The 25,734-nt window shown below is 39.0% G+C and overlaps 1 protein-coding gene across 3 annotated transcripts in view; it reads left to right on the forward strand.

Moving 5' to 3' along the window:
- The window catches only part of ARHGEF3 (Rho guanine nucleotide exchange factor 3), a 168,087-nt gene that overhangs the window by 104,096 nt on the left and 38,257 nt on the right, over positions 1 to 25,734 (forward strand). Inside the window, exon 1 of one of the 3 annotated variants that reach the window (XM_026677553.2) lies at positions 16,128 to 16,454. The exons of the other annotated variants lie outside the window; for them this stretch is intronic. Within the exon in view, the coding sequence (XP_026533338.1) occupies positions 16,359 to 16,454 (96 nt within the window). The 5' untranslated portion in view covers positions 16,128 to 16,358. Of the gene's footprint in view, positions 1 to 16,127; positions 16,455 to 25,734 lie in introns of those variants that run through there. 3 annotated transcript variants of the gene reach the window in all.

Raw genomic sequence — 25,734 nt, forward strand, 5'->3', positions numbered from 1 at the left:
CATTCAACCGAAGCCAAGCCGCACTAAAAGCCCCCAATATACGAAACACAATGTTGCCAGCCAATCAAGACAAAAAATGCTACAAAACAGACAGAAGATATTAGAAACACCAATCAAACAGAACACAGCAAACTCCAAGACCAATAAACACAGACCAAGACTCCCAACCAATCAGGATGAAGAAAAAAACCATTCTAACAGAGCACGAGGCTAGCACCAAATTTAAAGCAGAAACAGCTGTGAAAGTCTGACACACAGATGAACCCAATACACAAGCCTGATGATGACAAATGGATTGAAGAAATTTCCTGCATCTTTGTCCTCTTCACTATCATTATCTGCATTCCTCTTTTATATTCTTGGTGGTAAATTTGAATAAATTAGATTTTTTTAAACAAAAAAGAATTACATTCATTCTCCACTGAGCCGAAGGGAGAATCCAGGATGGGTAGTCTCTAGTCTCATAGCTCTGCAGACCGAGTTGAAAAACTGAGGACATACCCCCTGATAATGGTCCCCTGTTCTTCACTCAGCATGTTCAGACCACCCTTTAAGGGCTCAGGATAGTTAAGATTGTAGAAGAATCTTCACCCCCTGGATTGAGTTTTTTTCCTCTTCAAGTGGCTTAAGGCCCCCTGTGCCGGCCCGGCATCACAAAAGATCCACGGCCCGGTACCAGCTCAGCATGCATGACAAGCGCAAGGGGGGGGGCGAGGGGCGGCGAGCCGTGGCCCCGCTTCCCCGCCACCTTCAACCCTCCTTTGCTTTGTCGTGGGCTGGCGCTGGCTCGCTGCTTGGGCTGAAAGATCCTTGCACCTAGTTTCTGTTTGCCCCCCCTGGGATTAAGGCGCAAGATTCTTGGATAAACACCGCTTTCAAGGAAAGCGGGTCACCGGCTTTCACGAACAAGTGGTGGGCGCCCAGCGGACTGCGGGCCGGTAGAAGTTCCACGGCCGACGGTCCGGGCCCGTGGGGACCTGGCCACGTTTGACAGCTAGCCGGCTTGCAGGTTGGCACTTTTGTTTTTCATGATTTTGGTGTTTTTTTACTGCCTTTTAAAAAAATTCTTTGCTGGTAGACTGGTTTTTGGAATTGTGATTGTAAATTTGGTTGGAGGTTCCCCTGAGAACCCATATGGTCTGGGATGGGGGGGCGGGAGTCAGTATCTTATTCAACTCACTTTCTCCCGGTCCGTTCTTATTGATCTGTGCTAACCTCAAAAACCGCAAGGCGCTTCTGCCCCTTTTTGACATCGGTGGCCATTTCAGACATTTTGGGACAATTCTGCAGTTCATCTCCAGGATTGTCCCTTGGCGGGTACTGGCCATCTGGATTGAATCCTGACCCCCTGTATAGTCATCAGAGCACCATGGCAGCTGTGATACGCTTGAGACTGCCAAATTGATTGTGGTGCAGCCAGCACTGGCTTACAAGCCTCTGATCTATCAGAGCTTGTAGCAATTTTAAAGAGTCAGCCATTTTATTTAATTTTTTCCTTTTTGCTTTGACTCTTGCCTTAAATTGCGGAGCTGCGCTGAGCTCACCACTTCTGGTCACAGCTGCTGTGACCAAAGCAGACAGCTGTAGATCAAATAAATTTTGTTTTTATTTTTATTTTGCCCCTTTTTTCATTTTCTCTCTCCCTGTCAGTGACAATTATTTTTGGCAGGCTCAAAATGGCCGCCAGGAGAGCTGGCCAAGAATTATCAGCTCCTCAGCAGAGTAGGGAGAGAGCTGCAAGGAGATCAACTAAGTCCAGGTCTGCTGGGCTGGAGGCAGCAGCTAGGATCAGAGCTAGGACCCTAGCCCCTAAAAGACCCTCTAGGGCAGAGGATAGGCAGGCCAGGCATAGACAAAAAGCCCTAGATAAGGAGTTTGATAAGGCGGTGAGAGACTCCAAGATGGCTGAAAGCAGGGTCATCTCTCCTCTGCTCCCACAAGATGGCAGGCAGCAAAACCAATTGGCAGATAGACAATATTTGACTGCCTGATATCCTGGTGGCTCAAATACTCAGGATTTGCAGGGAAACCTCCAAATCAAGGCAAAAGCCACTCATAATAATTCTGAGCCACCACAAGGATTTTTGATTGCTGCACCTGGAAGCCAAGCCTCCAGCAGAACCAGACCTGTGCCTGAAAATAAAAAAGCCACCTTTACCCTATAGTGGCTGGGTTGCAGACTGAGGAGACCCACAGGCAAGAGATGCCATCCTTCATGAGAGTCTGGATCTCCCAAACAATTAGACAAGAATTTCAAGCTTAAATCAACCAGCTGCGCCAGCTGCCTGGTTTGGACACCAACAGAGGCATTTCTCAGGGGCAGGGGCAGGCTTCTGCAGAACACCCAATCTACTTCAGAAATAGTTCTGCATCCCCTTTGGAAAGAAGCCAGTCTTATGTTTCCGAGAGGGACCTCCTTCCAGAGAGGGCTTTTTGGATGAGGAGTCGGAGGTAGCAGGTCCCCCCTCCTTTAAGGACCTTTTCCAGCTGGCTCTCTCCAAGACTCTGCTGGTTAAGGCTAAGAGCACGACTCATCTTAAAAAAAGGGATAAGGTCACCGGGATCTTCCCCCAGAGGGGGAGGATCAGGAAGATTACCTATTCACTGAGAAATACAGTGTCTGTGGTGGACGCTGTACCTGTGCCCCAGACGTTTATGAATGTGACTAAAAAGCAGTGAGAGTCCCCTGTGGGGGTACACTTGCCCCAGTGGGTCTGAGTCTACCTTATTTAATGGGTGGCTGTGGCAGCTGCAGGGTAGAATCCCACCTGAGGACCTCAGGGTGCATCAGGACTTAAATAAGATAATAGCTGCAGCTCAATCGACAGCTAATGCCACCCTCACGTCAGCCATAACTTCTTCCAGAGCCATGGCCTCATCTGTATCAGCATGTAGGCTCATCTGGCTAAGAAACTGGCAGATAGGAACGACTTCCGGTTTGCAGGGCTTTGGCGGCGGCAGCAGGAATCCGCGATCGTGCGCGGTTTCTGCTTGCGCTCGCCACTGGAGTGCCCCGAGCCACCCGGCTTCGGGGCTAAATCACCCCTTAGAGGTGACTGAAGATAGGGGAGACCCAGCAGGGCTTGAGGGGAGCTGCACCTCCCCTCCTCAGCTGGCTTAACTCCCTTTTCCAAAGACGGTAGAGCGGCAGTCAGAAATGGCCGCCACAAAGAAGCACTCATCCGGAAAAGAATGTGCAGGAGGAAGCTAAGAAGTGAAAGTTTTGGCTGACCGGGGAAAGAAGCAACATTCAAGATACTCTGGAATTTAAATTTTAAAAAAGGATACATCGCTCCCAAAGAAGATCCGGAAGCAGCGAATGAAAGTGAAAAGGGAAAGTTTGTTTTTTCTCACTCTCCTTCCTTACGGTGACAGCAGATGAATGAGAAATCGGAAAAACCCACTTTGGCATCAGCAGGTAATTAAACTGGAAAATCACCACTGACGCCAGTCTGTATGGTTGGGGTCGCATCTGGGAGTCCAGGTTAGGTGGTCACGGGAGGAGCTTGCCCACAACATAAATTGACTAGAACTCAGGGCTGCCCACTTAACTCTCAAGGATCTAAGGCAGGAGGTGATGGGGAGACAGGTTTTTCTCCTCACAGACAATGTGGCCACCAAGGCCCACATAAACTGGCAGGGGAGCACTCACTCCAGATCTCTAATGCTAGGAAGTGACTCGGTTGTGCAGGTGGGTGGAGAGACACCTGTTGTCCCTGCGAGCAGAAAACATTTCGGGAGTTTCCAATGTGCAAGCAGACTGGTTGAGCAGGACCACAGTCGACTAGTCGGAATGGTGACTGCATCCCAGTCTGTTCCAGGAGATGATGGAACGGTTCAGCCATCTGATTCTGGATCTCTTTGCATCTCCAGAGAACTCACAGCTCCCGAGGTTCTTTGCACGGCTCCCAGCACTGGGAGCAGAAGGGATCAACACTGTCCGGTGCAGGTGGCCCCAAGGGCTATTGTATGCCTTCCCCCCATTCCCCTGATTCCGGGGACAATCAGAAAGGTACTGACAGAGAGGGCAAAGGTTCTATTGGTAGCCCCTTACTGGCCCAAGCGCCCATGGTTCGCCTACCTGGTGGGCCTGTTGGTCGCCAGACCCTGGAGAATTCCCATGCACAGGATCTCCCTCAGCCAGGGCCCTATTGAGCACCCAGATCCAGCCTGGTTTCGGTTGACTGTCTGGAGCTTGAGAGGGTGCTCCTGAAACAGTAGTTTTCCAGAAGAGTCATTCAGACCATCCAGGCAGCCAGAAGAGCTTCCATGACCAGGATATATGACACATCGTGGAGGATTTTCTGCGGCTGGTGTGCCAGTCACCTATTGGAACCTACTGCTGTGTCTGTGGCAAATGTGTTAGAGTTCCTGCAGGACGGGTTGGACAGAGGTCTCGCCCCCAGTACCTTGAAAAGACAGGTGGCTGCCTTGGCCTCGGTTTTTTCCATCAAGGACTCAACCACTCTGGCCCAACACCCCAGGGTGAAAGCCTTCCTTAGGGGAGGCACTAATTTGAAGCCACCGGTGGTCCACTGTTACCCCACCAGAGATTTACCTAGGGTCCTGCAGGCAGTGACTTCTCCCCCATTTGAACCCTTGCATGAAGTCAGTCTTCGCCTACTCACATTCAAGATATCATTCTTAGTGGCCATTATTTCGGCCAGGCGTATCTCGGAGTTGACGGCCTTATCCATCAGAAAGGACCTGTGCGTTTTCCATGCAGACAGGGTGGTTCTGTGGTTGGGCCCTACCTTTCTGCCCAGGGTGAGCTCCTTATTCCATTGCTCACAGGAGTTGATTTTGCCTGACTTCTGTCCAGGGCTTACCCATGCACTGGAGAGAAAATGGGACACCTTGGATGTTAGGAGGGCCCTCCGTATATACATCAAAAGGACCTCCTCTTTTAGGAGGACTGAAGCCCTGTTCGTTTCCTTTCAGCCGTCAACTCTGGGTTGCAGGGTGACACCATCTACCGAGGGTTTGCTGGCTTAGAGCCTGTATTGCAAAGGCCTATGAGTTACTGGCTCTTCCTGTGCCCAGGAGAATCACTGTGCACTCAACCAGGAGTGCAGTGACCACTGCAGCTTGAGCAATGCAGGCTTCAGTTCTGGACTTTTGTAGAGCTGCAACTTGTTCATCTGTGACCCTATTCATAAGACACTATAAAATTGACTCCTTTGCCTCAGCAGAGCGTCCTTTGGAAGACGAGCCATGCAGGGCGTTCATGTAAAAGTGGGGACCTCCTACCATTCCAGTTCCCTCTCGTAGGACAGCCATCAGCCAGCTTTGGTATGTCCCATCCTGGATTCTCCCTTCGGCTCAGTGGAGAAGGGGCGTTGGTCCTACCTAAATGCTTCTTCTCGGGGATCCGAAGGGAGAATCCAGTCCCACCCTGTATTCTGTCTGGTCGGAGTAGGGAGGAAATGTTTTTTTCTCGCAGTATCAAATAGGCTGTTAGAGGATGAGGAGCAGCTGGATTCTCTTCGATGTCCTTCAGAACTGGGGACCGTTACCGGGGGGGGGTGTCCTCAGTTTTTCAACTCGGTCTGCAGAACTATGAGACTAGAGACTACCCATCCTGGATTCTCCCTTCAGCTCCCCGAGAAGAAGCATTCAGGTAGGATCAACGCCCCTTTTTTCTGATTTTGATTGAAGGTTCAACTCAGCACAGTACTATTGGTTTTCTATTTACATTTTAAACGCCTCTTATGTTATAACATAGACTTAAGTTAAAATTATTATACAACAATAATATTGCTGTATATATTTTTGAATATTGCTGTATAGTGTCTGCTTTCGTTATTATACAATGCCATTAAGCTTGCTTGTTGAGAATCCATGATTCTATGTACTGTTTTTTCAGTTTCAGGGAATAAACTTTCAGATGAGATAGTCAATATCCTTAGACCTGTGATTATAGCTTAACAGCTAAATAAATAAATAACTGCATTTGAATGCTGTTTAGTATAAACATTTCCCAATACAACATTTAGTTATTTATGTGTTATAAGTGCTTGTAATCTAATTAAGATGGTACCTTCCTAGAACTTTTTAGCCAAAACAGAGTGAGTCCAATGTGAGTAACTGAGTCAGGAAATGGATTGCTTTCATATATAATCAAAATCACATCAGTATCGCTTTATAAAGCCTTAGTAAGGCCACACTAGAATACTGCATGCAGGTTTGGTCATCACATTACAAAAAAAGATGTGGAGACTTTGGAAAAAGTGCAGAGAAGACAACCAAGATGATTCAAGGCCTGGAGACTAAAACATACGACGAACTGTTGCAGGATTTGGGTTTGGCTAGGCTAGACAAAAGGACTGGGGCGGTATGATAGCAGTATTCCAGTATTTGAGAGGCTACCACAAAGAGGAGGGGGTCGACTTATTTTCCAAATCACCAGTGGGCAGGACAAGAAATAACAGAGGGAAATTAATCAAGGAGAGAAACAACCTGGAATTAAGGAGAAACTTCCTAACAGTGAAGACAATTAACCAGTGGAAAAACTGTAATCAGAAGTTGTGGGTGCTTCATCATTGGGGTTTTTAAAGATGAAACTGGACAGTCATTTGTCTGAAATGATATAGAGCAGTGATGGCTAACCTTTTTGGCACCAAGTGCTGAAAGCATTTGTGTGTGCATGTGACTGCATGCGTGCGTGCACCCCAAAAATGCAATGCACATGTGTACCCGCGCATGCACCCCATGCATCCCCCCACCTGCCCCCTGCCCCCACATGCATGCGCATCCCCTGCATGGCAGAGACCCTAAGACCAGCTGGCCAGCAGGAGGCAGGTGCATGCGTGACGGAGCTGAGCTGGGGTGACAGTTTGCATGCCTGCAGAGAGAGCCATAGGTTTGCCATCATGGATATAGAGTCTTCTGCTTGAGCAATGGTTGGACTAGAAGAACTTTAAGGTCCCTTCCAACTATATTCTGATTGATCGATTGAGTATAAAAACGTTGACAGTTTTATACTGAGAAGCGCTTCAATATTGTTTTCCAATAAAATCAGTTAGCTCAGGTTTTTCTAGCCGGATGTACTCCCAATAGTGCCAGCAACTGTGATAGCTGGAGATGGTAGTTGTAATTTGAATAGCATCATAATAGGAAATTTGATAAAGTTCGTGTTTACTCTCCACCCACCCATTTTCATATTTTTTTAAAAGATGCTCAAAATTGTTACAATAAAATTGCTTGGACATCCGTGTAGTTTTTTTATACTATAGAGGTAAATGGTCTTAGGTGGAGGTATTGATCTTCTGGGTGGAAGTGTGCATCTTCTGCAGATTTATATGCTTGGAGGTAATACAACATTCTCTCTTCTGGATCATTTAGAAAAAGAAATGCTGGAAAACAGCCAGGGGAAACTTTTGCCTGTTCTGGCAAGTATCTTAGAGATGTCTGTCCTATGTTGTATACTTTGTGCGAGATACAATATTTAAACATTTCAGGTTTAGAAAAGATAACTAGGAAATGTGATAGGCTTCCATGACTGAAGAAACAATAAAAAAGCTCCTAGGTGAATAATAAATTCCATCCCCACCTACATACTTGATCTAATATCTAGCGTAAATGTAAGCATTTTTCTGCTTACTTTATAGTTCACTTTTTGATAATCATACCTAATTGGCCAAATGCGTAATTGATTTATAGTGACAATTCTCAAATAAGTCTTCAAATGTAGGATTGGTTTGAAATAACGAACAGTGCACATTTTATATTATTATCACTATTTTAATAAGTACTTGGTAATTGGACACCTTGTTAAGTATGTACTAAAATGCATGTGCTGGTTTTATATCATCTTTTCTCCCACCGTCAATTTTGTGACTTTTATTCTTGAAAATAGTTGTGACTCAGATAATTTTTAGTCTTCTAATGACCTTCACTATTTGTTAGTGTTCTTTCCATTCTCATTAACAAGCTAAGTAGATATGGCTGGTGGCTCTAACATTGTAATCAAAGACTGCTCATCAACAGTCCTCATCAAATTGGAGGGAAATATCAAATGGGATGCCACAGTGCTCAGTTCTGGGCCTCTACTCTTCAGAGTTTTTATTAATATTTTATTACCTGGAGAAAGAACAGAAGAAAATGCTCACCCAATTTGGAAATAATGCTTTGGACAAAATAACTAATAATCTAGAAGACACAAAATTAAAATTTGTTCTATCCTTATAAACAAAAATAATATTCACTTGTACAGAATGCGGGATAACTGGTTTGGCATTTCATATGTGATTAAAAAGTGAATATGAATTAACTGTGTAATGTTATCTGCAAAAAGAATTTGATTGCATCTGTACATATGCATCATTTTCAAATTATGGGAAGTAATTGTGTTATTGATTGATCTGGTACCACTTGAAGTGTATACCTAGTTTTTCTACCACTCTTCAAGCAGGTTTTAGGCTTCATTCAGGAATGAGTTCAGAAAAGGGCAATGAGGAGGATGTGAACCTAAGTCTTCAGAGTAAGAAGGAAAATGTTAACATTTTTGAAGTACCTAAGTGGTAAAAATAAAAATGGTGCTTCACACAAAAAAGTTAAGGAACACCTATTCTCCCAGATTGTTAGATGCAGAATAATGGGTTTGTTTCAGAAAGGCAAATTATTAAATATTAGCAAAAAAAAAATAAAAAAAAAATCAGACCAGTAAGAGCCTTTTAACATCAGAATCAATTATTTGCAAAGGTGTCCCCCTTAACTGGAGGCCTTATAGACAGCTGATAAGACACCTATCAGAGAGGTTTCGATTTGGATCCCTGAACTGATGGGTGTGGACAACCCTAAGCCTAAACTTACTTTTTCTCCCTGATTTTGTGGATGTTCTGAGATTGCTGGGGCCATGGAGGAAAGGTTATAAGAGTATGTTTTACTCTTCTTGAGGATGTACCTAAACACTTGAAAACGTGGCAATGTTTGTTGTAAAGAGCAAGATTCAATATTAACTTCTAGAGTCAAAAGGTTTTGCTTTAATATTTGGCAGTAAAAAGGATGAAAGCTGAGGAAACTTTCAATAGTCAAAAGTTGAGTCCCCCCCATATGAATTCTTCATTATTTTCCTTATAATTATTTTTCCCCTGTTCCTGCAACTTATCTTCAACTTGTAGAAATTTATAATCTTCCAAGCATGTTTATAACTTCTTCCGTTTGGCTTTGGGAACATGAATGAACTGACCTATCTATGAACTTTATATTAATTTCTGGAGTGGGCAAGAATCTGATTTGCCAACTGAGGGTATCCTACTAATAGCAATATTAGAAGAATATCAAAGACAGACTAAGGGCCAGTTTGTGTAGGAATTTCTCTGCAGTGAAATTATCCAGAGTTAAAGACAAATTGCTTCTTACCCTGCCTTGTTCTTACTTGAGGCAACTGCATTAATCCCCTATGCTGTAGAACAAGATCCCTGGAAAGCAGCCATGCACAGATAGAGACACTTGGTTCCAGGTATAATAAGAACTGGGTGGAGCATGACTATAATTAAAAATCAGAGAAAAATGAAAAACACTTATCTGGGTAATTGTAAGCAATGCTGCATTATTTCCGGGAAGCAAGAGGGTCCACTCCTTTGTTTTGCCGGCAGGAAGAACATTTGACTCTGATTTACTGTTATTTCTGCAGCTATGTTAGTATTACAAGAGAAATCAAACAGAAAATGAGAAGGGGGAAACAGAGACATGTGCCCCAGACTATAGATAGAGAAGAACTAAAATTTTGATTCCAAATAGGGAAACCCAGATGAGAGCAGTGGTGTTTGGAAAGGATTGAATTTTAGAAATGAATAGAAAAAACATGAAACACAGAAGGGCTGTGTGTACCTGAAAGTGATTCAGAAGATATGAGTTTATTAGAAAAGGCACTGCTACTTTAAGAAATCCAATCATTAAAACTAAGACACTTCAAGGAATGGAATCCTTTTCTGAAGCTCACACAAAAACTTGAAGAAAGTAGGATATTGAATAGCAGAGAGGTGAATTTGTATGAAGCTGAATATTTCTGACTCATTTTTGAAGCATGCATCACCATATGGCTGTGTCTAGTCTGAAGGAAAAAGATTAGAAAGGGAGATGGCTGGGTTTTTTTAAACAAAGAAATCTGAAGGAAAAGATAAAATCATTTCTGTTCCATGAAGAGAAATATTAGTATCAATGTTTTAGTTTGATTTGATAATATTTTAGACTTGATCTTTTGTTTAAAAAAACTTCAGCAATCTGCTACCCTAGTAGGTACAGACTTGTGTTCCATATAGATGTATAAAAATGGAGAGGGAAGCACACACACACACAAACAGAAACACACACACACACACACACACACACACACACACACACACACGTTTGTTTGGCTAGCAACTACTGTAGAATGTCATCTACAAGTCTTTGAAAACTGGTGATTCAAGTCAAATAGCAGTTTGATTTCCAAATCAATAGGAACAATTTAACTAATTAATTGTCAGTCTATAAAAGTTGTTCCTGTGAGGTAGTAATCATTTTTCTAAACTGAATTCATGTGGAACATGGATTTGGATTAAAGGTCCTTGTTCTGTTGTGACAGAAGCATGACCCTTTGCTTGTAGTTTAATAGGATGTAGCTGTCCTACCAGAGCTTAAACAAGTGTCAGCTTGCAAAGAGAAAAAGGACAGGTTCATTAGGTCAGCCTTGAGCGATCCACTGCAGGCATGAAGTTACATGTGGCTCAAACTTGATCCTGTTACTTGCACTTTACAATTATTTCTATAACTACTTTGCAAGAGTTTGTGTAGCATTGTCAGGGAAGATGAGTGCATTTGTTGGATTGTTTGTCTGACTGCCAGATTCACTTTGATTTTCAGTAGCAACAGGGCTAATTTGTTTCCCTTTGATAGGGGGACAGAAAGAAGTTGAATCTCATGAAAAACTCAACTTCCTAGGAGGACTGTTTTAGAAAAAGGAAACATTCATTTATTATATATTAAAGCAATCTTCCTTATGTACATAGTTGTAGCAGAATTTGGAATTACGTCAGGATGGTTGAAGTTAGCATTCATTGTGTCATAGGCAGAGACGGAACATCAAGCATAAGTTTGGGCCTTTTGGTAGCTTCCGATGAGAGAAGAAATATTAAGATGGTATAGGTCAGCACCAATATTGCAAATTAAGTCCAGAAATACTTTTTTTCAAACCTTTTCTGTTGAATGTTTCTCAAGGCCTTGTTTTATTTTAGTACATTAATGTAGTGGCTGCGCTCTGAATCAGCTTCAGCTTCTTCACAGACTTTTAAAATGACCTGTTTTGAGTGTGCTGTGTTATAATATTTCATTCTTTGCAGGGACATCAGCATTTTTTTAATGCTGGATGCTCATGTATGCATATATTTAAAATAACACCAATGTATGCATGCATGTGTGATTACTATAACTCTTTTAAAGTTTCATTTAAATTGGAATACTTAAATTAGACATAAGGCAGTATGGAAGCTTGACATTGTTTCCTGGCCATTTCAGTCATTTTGACATTTTGGTTGTCTTTAAAAATTACCATAAATGATTAATAAAATAATGCTTATAAATATGTAAACTTTTGTCTTGCATAAAATTGGTTCTTTTATTTTGAGCTCCTCGGAGTCAGTCTGGAGTCTGCTGGCACTTAAATAATAACCAAACAAAAAAGCTTGAAAATCCCTCTTCTGATCTTCAGAACCTAATTTAGCCCATTTTTTTTTCATGTGTTTCAACATTCTGTGGTTATGATGTCATTTGTGTATATGACTTATACATGATAACCTTGAACAAAATATCATTTAAGTAAAACTTAATTATTAATCAGTTGTGACCTACATTTACACTTATTGTACAGGTAGTTCTCGCTTACCAATCACTTGTTCAGCAATTGTCGAAGTTGCAATGGCGCCAAGTAGTATTTATGACCAGTTCTCAAAGATCTGGCTGTCACAGTACTCCAACGGTCATGTGATTGTGATTCAGGCATTTGCTAACAGCGTCACACTTAAGTTGCAGCATCTTGTGGTCATGTGATCACCATTTGAAACCTTCTCTGTGAGTTTCCCAAAAGCAAAGTCAATGGGGAAGCCAGTACAGAAGATTGCAAATCACTCTGGTATGTACTTCCCTGGCCTTCCTGTGCACCATGCCGTGCTCTCCTTCCCTCAGCTTCTGGGCACTAGCACTGACCCCGCTTTCCTTTGCTCAGCTGCCTTGTACTTGTGCCAGCCTGTGCTCTTCTTCCCTTGGTCTCCTTGCACTCGCACCAATTTGCACCTGCCTTCTCTGTGCCTCCCTGTGTTCATACTGCACCACAGCACCCTTTCCTCTAACTTGCATGTGGTTTTCACTGGACCTCCAAGAGCCTCCCACAACCCCCGTCACACTTCCCTCCCTTGCTCCTTACCTGGGATTCCTGCCAGTTCCCATTTATCAACCCACATGCCTTAGGCTTATGATGCTCGCAACTGCATGGATTGCTAAGACATTGATAAGAATTATCTAAGCCTAAGGTCATATGATATTGTGCTTTATGATTGCATCACTTAGTGCCAGCTCCATTTGCTGTCATAACTGAAAAATTACCTATAATATAAACTAGGATTTGCATGTAACAGTGTCAGATGATAACAGTGAATTCATATAAATGATTGAGATGGGAATTAAAAATCCAAGATTGAGTAGATAAATTATACATAGAAAAATCATATTAATTTTGCATCAATGCATCACCCTCTTCTTCTTCTTTAACAATCGTATTGACCTTCTGACCTGGTTTGTATTTAATGTCAGTTGTTTTGTGGTGAATGTATCTATGTATGATATCTGAGATGGACAGGACACACCTATATAGACACACCAGAATCAGGGAATAAACAGATTCCTTGAGTAATGGGAAGGAGCATTCCCAGGAAAAGACCTCAATGAACAGAGAAATAAGTGGAAGAAATTGAAAAGGGACATGGGACAACCATGGGAAGAGTCAAGGGCCTTCCCTTAAAACAGAGGGGAGGAGGATGACTTAGAAATCTGTAGAAAGCAAATGTCAGGCTCCACTGAAATTGTAAGAATAAGGGAAGTTTAATTTTTCTGAAAATACCGTTCCAAAAATGAGGATGGGAAACAGTGATGGAAAGCAGAAAAGTACCTCTGGTTTACTGATTGCTGTTTTGTAAAAGACTAATTAGAGAGATGGGTGGTGTATAAGTTTGATTAATATATTAAAAATCAATCTGTGCTTATTTGTCATGTAAATTCAGTTAAATCTTGCTATGCTGTTCAGATTAAAAGGAAGATTAAAAGGAAGATAAAATCTGATACAGCACAAAAGGATATTACAGTTTCTTGTTTCTACTTTCTACCTTGCCAGTGTCCTATTCTTGCTTGCCCCTTAGAGCTATTGATGAGATAGATCCATGATCCAGCCTCTGAGATGTAATGGTGCCTGGATTTCTTCTTCAGAGACAGTTCTTCCTCTTCTAAGCTGGTTTCCATTTCCCCCCCACAAAAACTCTCCCTCCTTACTTTTTATAATTTGTTTTAGAACTGTACTTCTCTCTCCCTTCCATTCTCTCTGAAAGCAATTTCTTAGCATTTGCTCCTGAGACCGCCTCCTTTTAAAAGTTTATTTTCATGGGCCAGTATTAACTAGCATTAAGTTTTATCCACTCCCTTATTAATTTGAGTTATCTAATGGTCACCCGTCTCACATCAGTTGCTCTGGGCAGTATACAAAGGATTAAAACCAAAAGCAGTAAAAATAAAAACAACTTGAATAATCAACATAGCTTATCTCTGAGATCTAAAAATAATTCTAGTTTACAAGCAGCAAAACAACAGCCAACCAGATCAACCAGCAGAGCCTGCTTAATTTTCCAGCCCAAATGCCTGTGGGAACAGTCAAGTCTGTAATGCCTTGCAAAAGGCCAACAAGGTCAAGACCATTCAAATCTGGTGGGATGCAGTTCCGTAGAGCAGATGATGCAACAAATAGATTATGGCTTTGGGGTCTAGTAAGATGACACTTGGCGATAGAAGAGCCATGCAGGATGTCCTTCTGTTAGTTGCAGCCTCTGAATTCTCTTGGGGAAGCTCCATGTAATATGCATTACACTAATCCAAATGGGAGATTATGTGAGTTATCATGAGTAAAGTTTCCTTAATCCCAACTGAAAGAGATACAGATAATCTGCTTCCTCCAAGGCCTTCTGCAGCTGTAAACCAAACTACCTTCCTTCAAATGGATGAAAATTATGCAGTTCTGTTGGTCTTGAGGAGAAAGTATCAAAGAGGACAACCTCCTCTTTCTAGATGAGGAAATAACATTTCTCTCAAATAAGCATTCTCTACCTCTTGAGAGTCCTTAATTCTTAACTCTTAAAAGGAGTGAACCTTAATCTGAAAAACAGAGAGATGAACTCATAATTCCAAAGATCCTAATCTGCTTCATCTGGATCATCAAATTATTTGGTGAGACCATACCTGATGCAAGTCCAAAGGATCTATATATTCAGATTCCAACTCCAACTGAATCTGAGTAACTTTAATTGGTAGAAGTGTAGAACAGTCCTCCCAGCCATCCTGTAAGTGTTTTCCTGAACCCTAGATGATCAGGGCTACCTGCCATCTTTCTGAAGATATAATAATTTTACTGGCCTTATTGCTAATAGGTAATCTTTAAGAAAAGCTCTTTCCTATATTTAGATGAGGTTCTGTTTTCTTCCAGGACTGCTCTGGGTGTCTCTTATGTTTCCTAATTTGGAGTTTCTTCAAGACTTTCTTAAATTCTGAAATAAATATTGTATAATTCTCAAATTCTCATAAATGACCTTGTATCAGCTTTATTTTGCACTGTAGGAAGAAGGCATTGTATTGAATTTGCAGAGAAAAAGTGTTTAGCATCCAGATCCCAGGATGAAAAAAAAAATACTCAGTGCTGAATGATTTAAGACTTTGGAAAAGATAGATTGTTATAACAATACGTAGTCTTGTCTGACAATAGAATTGGAATATTTACATTTTTTTCTCAATTTTCTTGGGAATTCTAGATTTATTAATAACAAGTTAAAACATAATCCCAAAAAATTGATTCTGCACCTTTAAAACAAGCTACCTCTAAGAAAAATGTGTTGGCCAAATCACTAGATAAAAAGACAGAACATATCCAATGGAAAAATATCTGAAAATGCAAAGTTTAGGTTTAAAGCTTCCTTAAAATATTTGTTTACAAAAATTATAAGAATTAAGTGCTGTAATTTGGTTACACTTTTTAAAAAAATACATAACTGTCCATATCTTTAGTAAATCATACACTATGCTTGATAACTTTTGCAACTTTTGCAATTTCCTCTGTAATGTTTTTAAAAAGTTATTTTTCCTTTTCTGATAGTTTAAATCACAGTTATTTTTCTTGCACCCTGAATATGATGTTTTGCAATTGCACTTTAAACAGCTAATGGGAAAAGTTTAATAGAAATAATTTTTATATATATAAATGAGAAAAGGCAACAATGGTAGATAAACAAGTGTTTGAGTTGTCCCCCCCCCCCCCAGTAAATCACTACTTCAATAAGTACAATTCAGAAAGTAATATTGAAATGGCGTAACTATAAAGACATTTAATTTTTAAGTGCATATACATAATTAACACTACTCACATAAATGTAGTTTGTGCCTATGTATGTTTGAATGAGTGTGTGCATGTGTGTATATGTAAATATTTTATATGCCATCTTCAAAATCTGTTTTCATAAGATAACTTACGATTGAGGAGAGTGTACCATTTTAGTGGGAAGGGATGAAGGAGGAATTGTATATGTCAACGATCTTTATAAAAATGTAGAACTAAGGATACAGAATTCTAACTTTCTTTTTGTGTGCGCATATATGCTAATATTCTTGGATGTTACACTTTAGATGTAAACGTTCATTATTCACACATAGTATTTTTAAACAGATGAGGTCTATGAGCAGTGTGTCTTGTTTTTCCCTGCTTTCTGAATATATATGGTTTTAGTGCAGTTTTTTCACTGACTTCTGAATATGCTTTGAGTATATTGCTGTATATTGCTGATGTAAACTGATGTATGTCAGCCATTCTCCTCCCATCCAGTGTCAAGTGGGTGGATCTCAGGAATAAGCTGTATTCTGTTACACTTTCTTGACACATTCAAGTGCTGTTCTGCTTCCTGTTTCTGTGGGATACAAGAGTTGTCTTTGATAATGCAGCAGCAGGAGGAGGTTCAAACGCCAAGCTGCTAAACGCCTCAGAGGCTGTGAACAGAAAACTTGGCTTTCCTTTCAGTATTCAGTAGACTACAGAATCGGCAGTGATCTCCGAAACTGCTCCCACTTCAGCCACCATGGTGGCAAAGGATTATCCCTTTTATTTCACAGTCAAGAGAGCAAATTGTGGCTTGGAAGTACAGACAGCAAGCGTTTCAGCACGAGAGCTAGAGGTATGTTTTTTAAATATTTGAAATGCTTCAGAGTAGTTTTCTAATCAAAAGAATCTACATTAGAGGAGGGGAGAACAATAACTCAGAACCTCGGAGATGGATATTGATCTCATATTTTGCACTGAGAGGCTTTATACAAATGGAACAGTGCAGTGATGCACACTCATACACACAGAATGTACTTTCTTAAAAAACAGGATTAATTGCCGCAGTACAGTAGATAGTTGAGAAGTATTAATGTGTGTTTAATTGTCTAATGTTAATGGTTTTGATTTAGTAAAATGCACAGTGATATTTTTCATAGGTAGAAAGGGCAAATATTATAAATCTTTACTATATACTTAAAATTCTTAAGGATTTTAATATTGACTTAATATTGATAAATTATTATAATCTGGCAACCCTACTAGCAAACAAGTAGGCTAAAAGAATGAATGATAATATTGATAATATTGACCAGGTATGGTCTCACCATATTGTTTTATGTATGTAATTCTGAGATAATTTACTATGCAAGTAGTTTTCTGCAACTTTTTAACATTATTTATGTTAACTTGATACATCTCATAACTTTTTGACAATTAGTCATTTCTTTTAAGTATCAGCTTTATATTTTACCATTATGTCTTATAAAATATATTGCTTTGCAAAGTGCTTTGCATTTTGTTATATTTTAATAAGCATTATATTACATTTTGTATTGTTTTTGATGCATAATTGCATGAAATATAAGCTCCAGAACTGACTTCTTTGAATTAGTTAAAAATAGTTTTTAACATGTATGCTTTAAAGAAGCTGTAATTGTTCCATATCTGTCAAAAAGTCTAATTTTTGTAAGAATAATAATTTTGACCCTTGAGGTTGAAAATTACATTTTGTACTTTTAAGTGAAGATGAGTCCTGAAGATGTGATTTTTGTATTTCACTATTCTAATTGTAGTGATGTTTTCTCTTAAGAATTTTTAAAAATAATAAATGCATAGATTTTTGAAATTATAGAGTATGATATCCACATAACTTGACAAATCTCCATTTTGTAGTCTAAAATAAGAATATGTTTCCTGTATTTCACAGGCAGTTGTTTCAGTTCATTCTTTGTGCAGGTGAGCAAGAAAAGCCAGGAAATGGTTAATTATAGCTTTCCATTATGCTGCAAGTGGGAAACTATTTTTTATGGTTTCCAAAAAACAAAAAAATTGAACCATGGTTTGAAGTTGGGGGGCTATTAATACATTCCCTGCTGGAACATAAAACAAGTGGTCTACAAAAGCCTCACAGCTTATTCACTTGCAAAAAGGAAAAAGCAAAGTGATTGCATGCAAGAATATGAATACTGCACATTTGGATTTGTGATTATTCAAATCTGATCAAAATCGTTTATGATATTATAAGTGAAATTAGTACCAGTTTATTTATTGATTTACTTTTGATTTTAACTCACCCTTATTACTTCAAAGTAACTCAAGGCAGCAGACATACCTCCTATTTTCCCTACTACAACAACCCTGGTCCAAAGTCACCCAACTGGCTTTCATGGTTAAAAAAGACTAGAACTCATGGTTTTCTGGTTTCTCCTGGTTAAAGAATATTAGATTATTAAAGAAAGCAGCTAAATACCTAGAAAATATCACTCTCTCATTTGCCATTAGTATTTGAAACTGGTTGAAATTATGTCTATAGCTTAAAAAAATGTTAGTGAAGTAAAGAATGTGATATTACAGTCCTGCGTTTAAAAGTGTAATTCATGTATTTAGTCCTAAATGATATTCTTGATTTTATTATAAGAGTACTATAATCTTATATTGTCCATACAAGTTGGTATTTTGGAAAACTCATGTCAATATATCAAAATTATTATTACAATATCAAAAAGTATTGCAAAGTACAGTATAACAAGTCATCATTAGACAGATGTTGAAATTTGGAACAAATCTTGCTCGTTTCTAGGAGCACATCTTTGTGGCATGATATAAAATCATAAGAATTTGAAAGGAGGTTTACCAGGAAAAGTAGACTGATATAGGCGGTGTATAAGAAATTTGGACTGTGTAGCTAAATAATTCAAGAATGGTTTGCAGATACACCTGAAATGGAAATAGGGAGGGAAAGTGTAAATGAATGAGAACATCAGAAGAAAGGAATATCTTATTACAATTTTATTGTATTTTTCAGTTCCAGAAAGAGCTACTTTATTTTATAAAATAAAAAAACAGTAATGAACAGTGGTATTAAAAACTATACAAGCCAAGCACTGCTTACGAATTCGGTCTGTGCCAGCTCAGCTTGTAAATAAATTACCTTTTTCGGCTGAGCCTGCTAAATCATCTGATTTTTATTGGGTTGAGAGATGCTCAACCCAATAGTTGAAGATGTAGTTCTCCTAGTCTGCTTCAATGCCATATAGTTTAGATTAATTGTTCCATCCAAGTCCTATACTCTTATTTTCTAGGGTATAGAAAAGAATACTGATGTCCAGTTCAAGACACTTTTCTAAACTTTTAGGGCTGTTTGGTAAGGAAGAATTATTTTGATTGTCCATTTAATTGCAGAGCTTTTTTCTTTATCTTCATATCTAACATTTTTTGTTGTCAGTTAATGTTGGAAATTCTGGTTACAATGATACTTTCACAAATATCAGTTAGAGAAATTACATCTCAAAATGAAGTGAACAGATGTGCAGTCATAAATTGCTTCCATTGTCTTTATTTATTAGTATATGTATTAATTTAGTCAGTAGATTTCATTAAAATGGGCACAAGGCTTTTTCAAACATACAATATATTGTATGTTATTACTAAACCAAAATACATGGAAAGTTAATAATACATATCATTTCACAATTTTTCAGTTTTGTGACTCCATCTAAAATCAGGAATTTTGAACTGCAATATAATGGGATAAAGACTGAAGAAGGAGAACCATTTTATTATACACTGTAACCTAGATTCATAATGATAGTAAGCTTCAACTCTGTGGGTTCATATTTAGGGAGTGTCAATTGTGGACATCAAAGGAGACGGAATGCTACTTAAAGCAATAAATTTGCATGTTTTTCATCTTGTCACCATCCTGTTTTTAAATAAAAACAGGGATGCAAATACAGATAAAGAAAAGGTTGTAAATGACCTATATATTAATACTTTCTGCATTTAATATATGTATACTAAACCTGCTTAATCTTTGATGGGAAATCTCCAAGAAATTCCAGAACTGTAGCTGGCTTTTGGAAAGTTGAAAAAAATCCTGCAATAAAAAATAGAAAAACACTTCCATATTACTGCTAAAAGAATAACATGAACATATCCTTGAAATCACAAGGAACTGACTTTAACCTGAAATAACATTATTTCTTTTTACAGCAATAGCATCAAAACCCCTAACTAGAACACTTTTTAAGAGTTTTGATGTTGTTGTTGTTGTTAGTTGCGAAGTCGTGTCTGATCCATCGTGACCCCATGGACAACGTTCCTCCAGTCCTTCCTGTCCTCTACCATCCCCCAGAGTCCATTTAAGCTCACACCTACTGCTTCAGTGACTCCATCCAGCCACTTCATTCTCTGCCGCTCCATTCTTTTTTTGCCCTCAATCAAGAGATTTGTTAATTAATCATTAAAGGATTTTTTAAACAAAAATAATAATTGTGGACTTAATATACCGTAAAACTTTGTAGATGCTGATGATGCAAAACTATCCTCAAGATCTTCAGAGCATCACAGTTTGTAATTGTGTAATTGTAAGGTTGTAATTTGAACAGTGCCATCACCAAGCTACAAAAAGTAATCTTGGTTGAACAAAGACCAAAACATTGTGAAAATTTAGGAGTGCACTCTAGTGATAGATTAGTATCTTGGAGAAATGTCATAATTTTTGTGTAGATCTGTACAATGGTGCATATGCATGTATGTGCAGATCTGAATAACATTGGCCTGAGTTCAGTTAGCTCACACAAGTGGCAATAATCTCTTCCTTGAATGGGTTGCTTCAATAAGAATCTTCTTTACTCAAAATAATTGCCACTGATGCATTAAGAATTTATGCCATTATTACAATATCAAAGTTAAAGAACTAAAAATAGACACAAAAAAGGGAAAAAAATGAGAAGATAAGGTTAATTCAACCAAAATCCAAACCCTAAAAGAAATTCATATTCAAATAGGCACTTTACTTTCCCAAGTTCACCCTGGTTTTTAGCCATAGCTGGAGCTCAAACAGGAACAGAAGCAGAAGGCAAAAACAGAAATGGAGCTGGCCCTTCCAGTTTTTAAAAGCCTATCTGAGAGGTTTTAGTTCCAGTTTCTAAATGGCCTCTCAAACTTTGATTTTTGTGAACTTTTGTGTTTTTCTATCCATTTGTTTCCATTACTAGGCCAAGGTGTCTATAACTCTTTCTATGTCTAAATCTTATAGAATAACACTGTGTATTGTTTTCTAAAGGTCCTTCTTACACGGTAGTACTGCTTCTTTCATTCTCCTGTCCCTCTTAAACCTGATTGTAGATGTCTTCTGCTGACCTTGAAATGCCAAGTCAGGAAAGTATGAGCCCATCAGTATTCTCTTTCAAGCTGACTAATATGAGAGTACAATAATAATAATAATTTCTTCAGTAATTTATCTAAGCTACAAGAAGGAGCAAAAATGATGCCACTTTCTATGCACACACATACATGCACTAAAGCGGGGGAGGAGCTAAATAGAATGGACACACACATTTATGTTTCTAGTATGTAATTCCCATGTTTATCTACTTTTTTTTTTAAAACCTTTTTACAAACAATTTGAATAATTGTTACAAAGGAATAGCTGCAGAAATGCCTGGTCTCTATTCCATTGTTGCTCTAAAATTTTTATAGGAGGTGGAAGGTTCTTTCTGGGTAAAACAATAACATGGTAGCAGTTTTGCAATTAGGTAATGTTCCCAACAGCTAAAACCATACTTTGCATTTAAAATCAATTACTGTATACCTTTTTCTCTTCTCTAACCAAAAGTAAAGAAGGAAAAGAAATGGCTAGACTTTTTCTTCCTTGACTCTCCACCTGAAAATAGTTAAACAAGAAAAGAGCAGCCTGGTCTGTAGCAGGCTGGCTGGCTTTGTGCCAGAAACAATGGGAAGCAGACAAGGCTGTTGTCAACATCACCCCTGCTTCCTTTGCTGGGTTTCCTTGCTGTCTGGAAAAATTCCAAGAATCGGAAAGCAGCCGAAGCAGAACTGACAGTCTTGGCTGTAGTCTAAGGTGGATTCTGCAGAATGATGTGCTTCTGAAAGGTTGCCATGAGGGGAATCTGTCAGGCTGCCTTTTTCTTTTAAGGACTTGTGAAGGGAGAGGAACATCAGCCGAAGCCCAGGAGCCAGGAGGTGGGCTGAGGCAAGAGTTACAGGAAAACAAGTTACCCAGAAGCTCTACAGTACTACAGTGATGCAAATGGAAAAACTGTCTCTTCCCCCTCTCCTCTACCCGCCCAGGGTTTGGGTTAGACCACACCTGAGTCAAAAATAAATCAGCTCATCTGCCCAACATATGTACTGTGCTGTGGTGAGATAGCAAACCCTCAGATCTAATTCTGAAGAGTATAACGCCTTCCTGTGGCAGCAATGTGAGTTTGAAACATAAGGCAGACTGGAATATATTGTTCCAATTAGGCCGCTTGGAAAACATAGAGGAGGCTCATACACAAACTGGTGGGGAGGGGGTTGGATAAAAAGAAGTAAGTTCTGAGGAAGATACAGAAAGGGAGGGAGTTGAGAGGTTGGTTGGTGGAGGATTAGAATGAGAAACATTTTGAAGTTAATGAAATATCCAAGTTACTATCCAAGTTAATATCCAAGTTAATATCCAAGTTACCCAGGAGCTTGCTCTTCCTGAGACCATCATCTGTGAACTATCCTTAAATATCACAATTCGATTCTTACTATGTTACAGAGCACCTGATTATGACATCGAACATGTAAACAAGCTAAATACATTACTAACATGGGCTGCATCCTGCCCATACCCTTTTATCTTTCTTGGTGATTTCAATCTACCTCATATTGACTGGACCCTAAATGATTGTACAACTGAAATCATACACACAACCTTCTATAATGCTATTACAAATCTGGGACTGGAACAACTAGTAACCAACAACACTAGACTAAACAACTGCCTCGATCTCATCTTCTGCAATAGTTTGAATTTAATTTACGGAATACAAACTAAAGAACCCTTTTCCAGTAGTGACCACAATATGATTGACTTTTGTCTCAACATACGTCCACACAAAAATCACCACAATGATGTAATCCCCAATTGTAACTTCAAAAAGGCAACTATGATCTTATAGACAACGATCTCTCATCCCTTGATTGGCAATCTCTATTCACTGGATGCAATACTGTTGAAGACCATTCCAACATATTTTTACTTGAAGTCAAAAGAGTCATCAAACTATATGTACCAACAACAACTCCCAAAACAAAACAAAAAGCAGATTACCCATAACAATAAGGAAACTTCAATCCAAAAAGAGATCACTCTGGCGGAAAAACAAATCTGGTCACGTTGCCAATTTCAAAAACCGATACAAAAATTTATGCCACCAGATAAAGACCGAATGCACCAATTATCACATTAAACAAGAGGAAAACCTTCTAAGCACCAATTCCACCCGTGCTTTTTACAATTTTGTAAACAACAAACTAAAAGACTCAAGGTCCATCCCTCCCATGATAGGACCTGATGGTAAAGACTGCAACGACGACACCATTAAAGCCAACATCTTTAACACATTCTTCGGCTCAGTATTTGTAAACAGCAATGGATCATGCCCAGTATTTCCTAGCCGTACCACAGATAACAACAATGATCTAATACATATCGATTTCACAGAAGACAATGTTGAAAAAGCACTACGCAATCTAAAACCATCCCTATCTATTGGACCGGATGGAATATGTGCCTACTTCTTAAAAAAGCTATCCACTGCCATAGCCAAACCTCTAAGCATAATCTTTGAAAAATCTTTCAGGACCAGCTCCTTGCCTAACCTATGGTCACAAGCCACAGTCATCCCCATCTTCAAAAAGGAGACCCAAGCCTAGTTGAAAATTACAGGCCAATCTCCTTATGCTGCGTCACCTGTAAAGTCATGGAATCAATTATTAACCAATCCATCATCCTCCACTTAGAGACAAATAACCTACTCTCCAATAAACAATTTGGTTTCAGAAAAAAACTATCCTGTAATCTGCAACTCTTATACTGCAAAAACATATGGACGACACAACTCGACCAGGGCAAAGCAATAGACGCAATCTACATAGACTTCTGTAAAGCCTTTGATTCAGTGGTACACGACAAACTACTCCTAAAAATAAAATCCTATGGTATCTCTGGACAACTGAATAACTGGATAGAAGCATTCCTGTCAAACAGACAACAAATGGTCAAAATTGGGAGCGTCCTCTCAAATCCAGTACCTGTCAATAGTGGTGTCCCCCAAGGCAGTGTTCTAGGACCAACTCTCTTCATACTCTACATAAATGACCTCTGTGATCATATTAAGAGCAATTGCGTTCTCTTCGCTGATGATGTAAAGCTGTTCAATACCACAGACAATACTGCTACCCTACAAAAAGATCTTGACTATGTATCAGAATGGTCAAACAAATGGCAACTTCAAATCTCAACAAATAAATGCTCTGTCTTACATATTGGCAAAAAAATCAGAAAATAAAATACAAGCTGAATAGTCAAGATCTTGTTGATGACCCAAGCTCTGTAAAGGACCTTGGAATACTCACCTCTAATGATCTAAGTGCTAGAGCCCACTGCAACTACATAGCCAAAAAGGCATTAAGAGTTGTTAACCTAATCCTACGTAGCTTTTTCTCTGGTAATATCACACTACTAACCAGAGCATACAAAACATTTGCTAGACCAATACTCGAATACAGTTCATCAGTCTGGAACCCACATTACGTATCTGATATTAGCACAATTGAGAAAGTCCAGAAATATTTCACAAGAAGAGTTCTCCACTCCTCTACTCGTTGTAGAATACCTTATGCCACCAGACTTGAAATTCTAGAACTAGAAAACCTTGAATTACGCCGTCTTCGGTCTGACTTAAACATGGTATATAAAATCATACATTGCAATGTCCTACCTGTCAATGAATACTTCAGCTTCAACCATAACAACACAAGAGCACACAATAGATACAAACTCAAAGTTAACCGCACCAAACTTGATTGCAGGAAATACGACTTCAGCAATAGAGTGGTCAATGTCTGGAATACTCTACCCGACTCTGTAGTTTCTTCCCCAAACCCCAAAAACTTTAACCTTAGACTGTCTACTATTGACCTCACCCCTTTCCTAAGAGGTCTGTAGGGGGCGTGCATAAGCGCACCAACGTGCCTACCGTCCCTGTCCTATTGTTTCTCTTATTCTTTTATTTTTCTTATATGTACCCATTTCATGTATTCACAACTATGTATACACTTATACTTATTATCTTGTAAACAATTGGCAAATCAAATTAATTAATTAATTAATTAATTAATTAATTAATTAAATCAATGTGAAATATCAGATTTGTCTAGAAGCAGTCTTCATCTCTGAGATGTAGAGGTAATATTAGCAGATTCAGATTAGGATTTCAATTACGAGTCTGGGACTTGTTTTTTTTTTTTTTACTGAAGTAAAAAATTGTTTAAATTAAACTGTAATTTGATTTTAATATTTAAATATTTCAGTGGAAAATGATACAAGTTATAGCAAACAGATCAATCATGTTTTTTGAGAAACAAGGGACAGAGGACCTGATAATTTTCCAAAGGCCATTTTATGTGTGGCATAACAAACTTGAAACATTTTATTTTCAGACTGTAGAGTAGTAAACAAATCCATTGTCACAAGATTGATTGGTTAGTTAGTTAGTTAGCTTTGTTTGTTTAACATTGTCATTTTCAACATCCATTTTTAATGGATGTTTAAAAGGGAAAGAAGAGAAAAAAATAGGGAAATATAACATCCTCTAAAATGAGTGTTCAAAGCTGTTTCTCCTGTAAAGAACTTTGTTAATTCAACTATATTTTGTCTAAAATAGCAACCTGAATGGGACACAATAGAAGATGAAAGATTTGGGATGCAGAGAGGTCAACTCTGTTTCTGCCACCTGTTCTTTCAGGGTTAATTTGTAGCTTTTCAAAACCTGAAATTAAAATCATTATCTACGGGAAGGCATGGCTTTTCACAAAATTGATTTTCCTGCAATAGATGATTGTGTGCTTTGGTG

This window comes from Notechis scutatus, chromosome 2 (assembly GCF_049901735.1).
Source record: "Notechis scutatus isolate UNSWTSFEM ecotype Mainland chromosome 2, rNotScu1.2, whole genome shotgun sequence".
Taxonomy (NCBI): Eukaryota; Metazoa; Chordata; class Lepidosauria; order Squamata; family Elapidae; genus Notechis; species Notechis scutatus.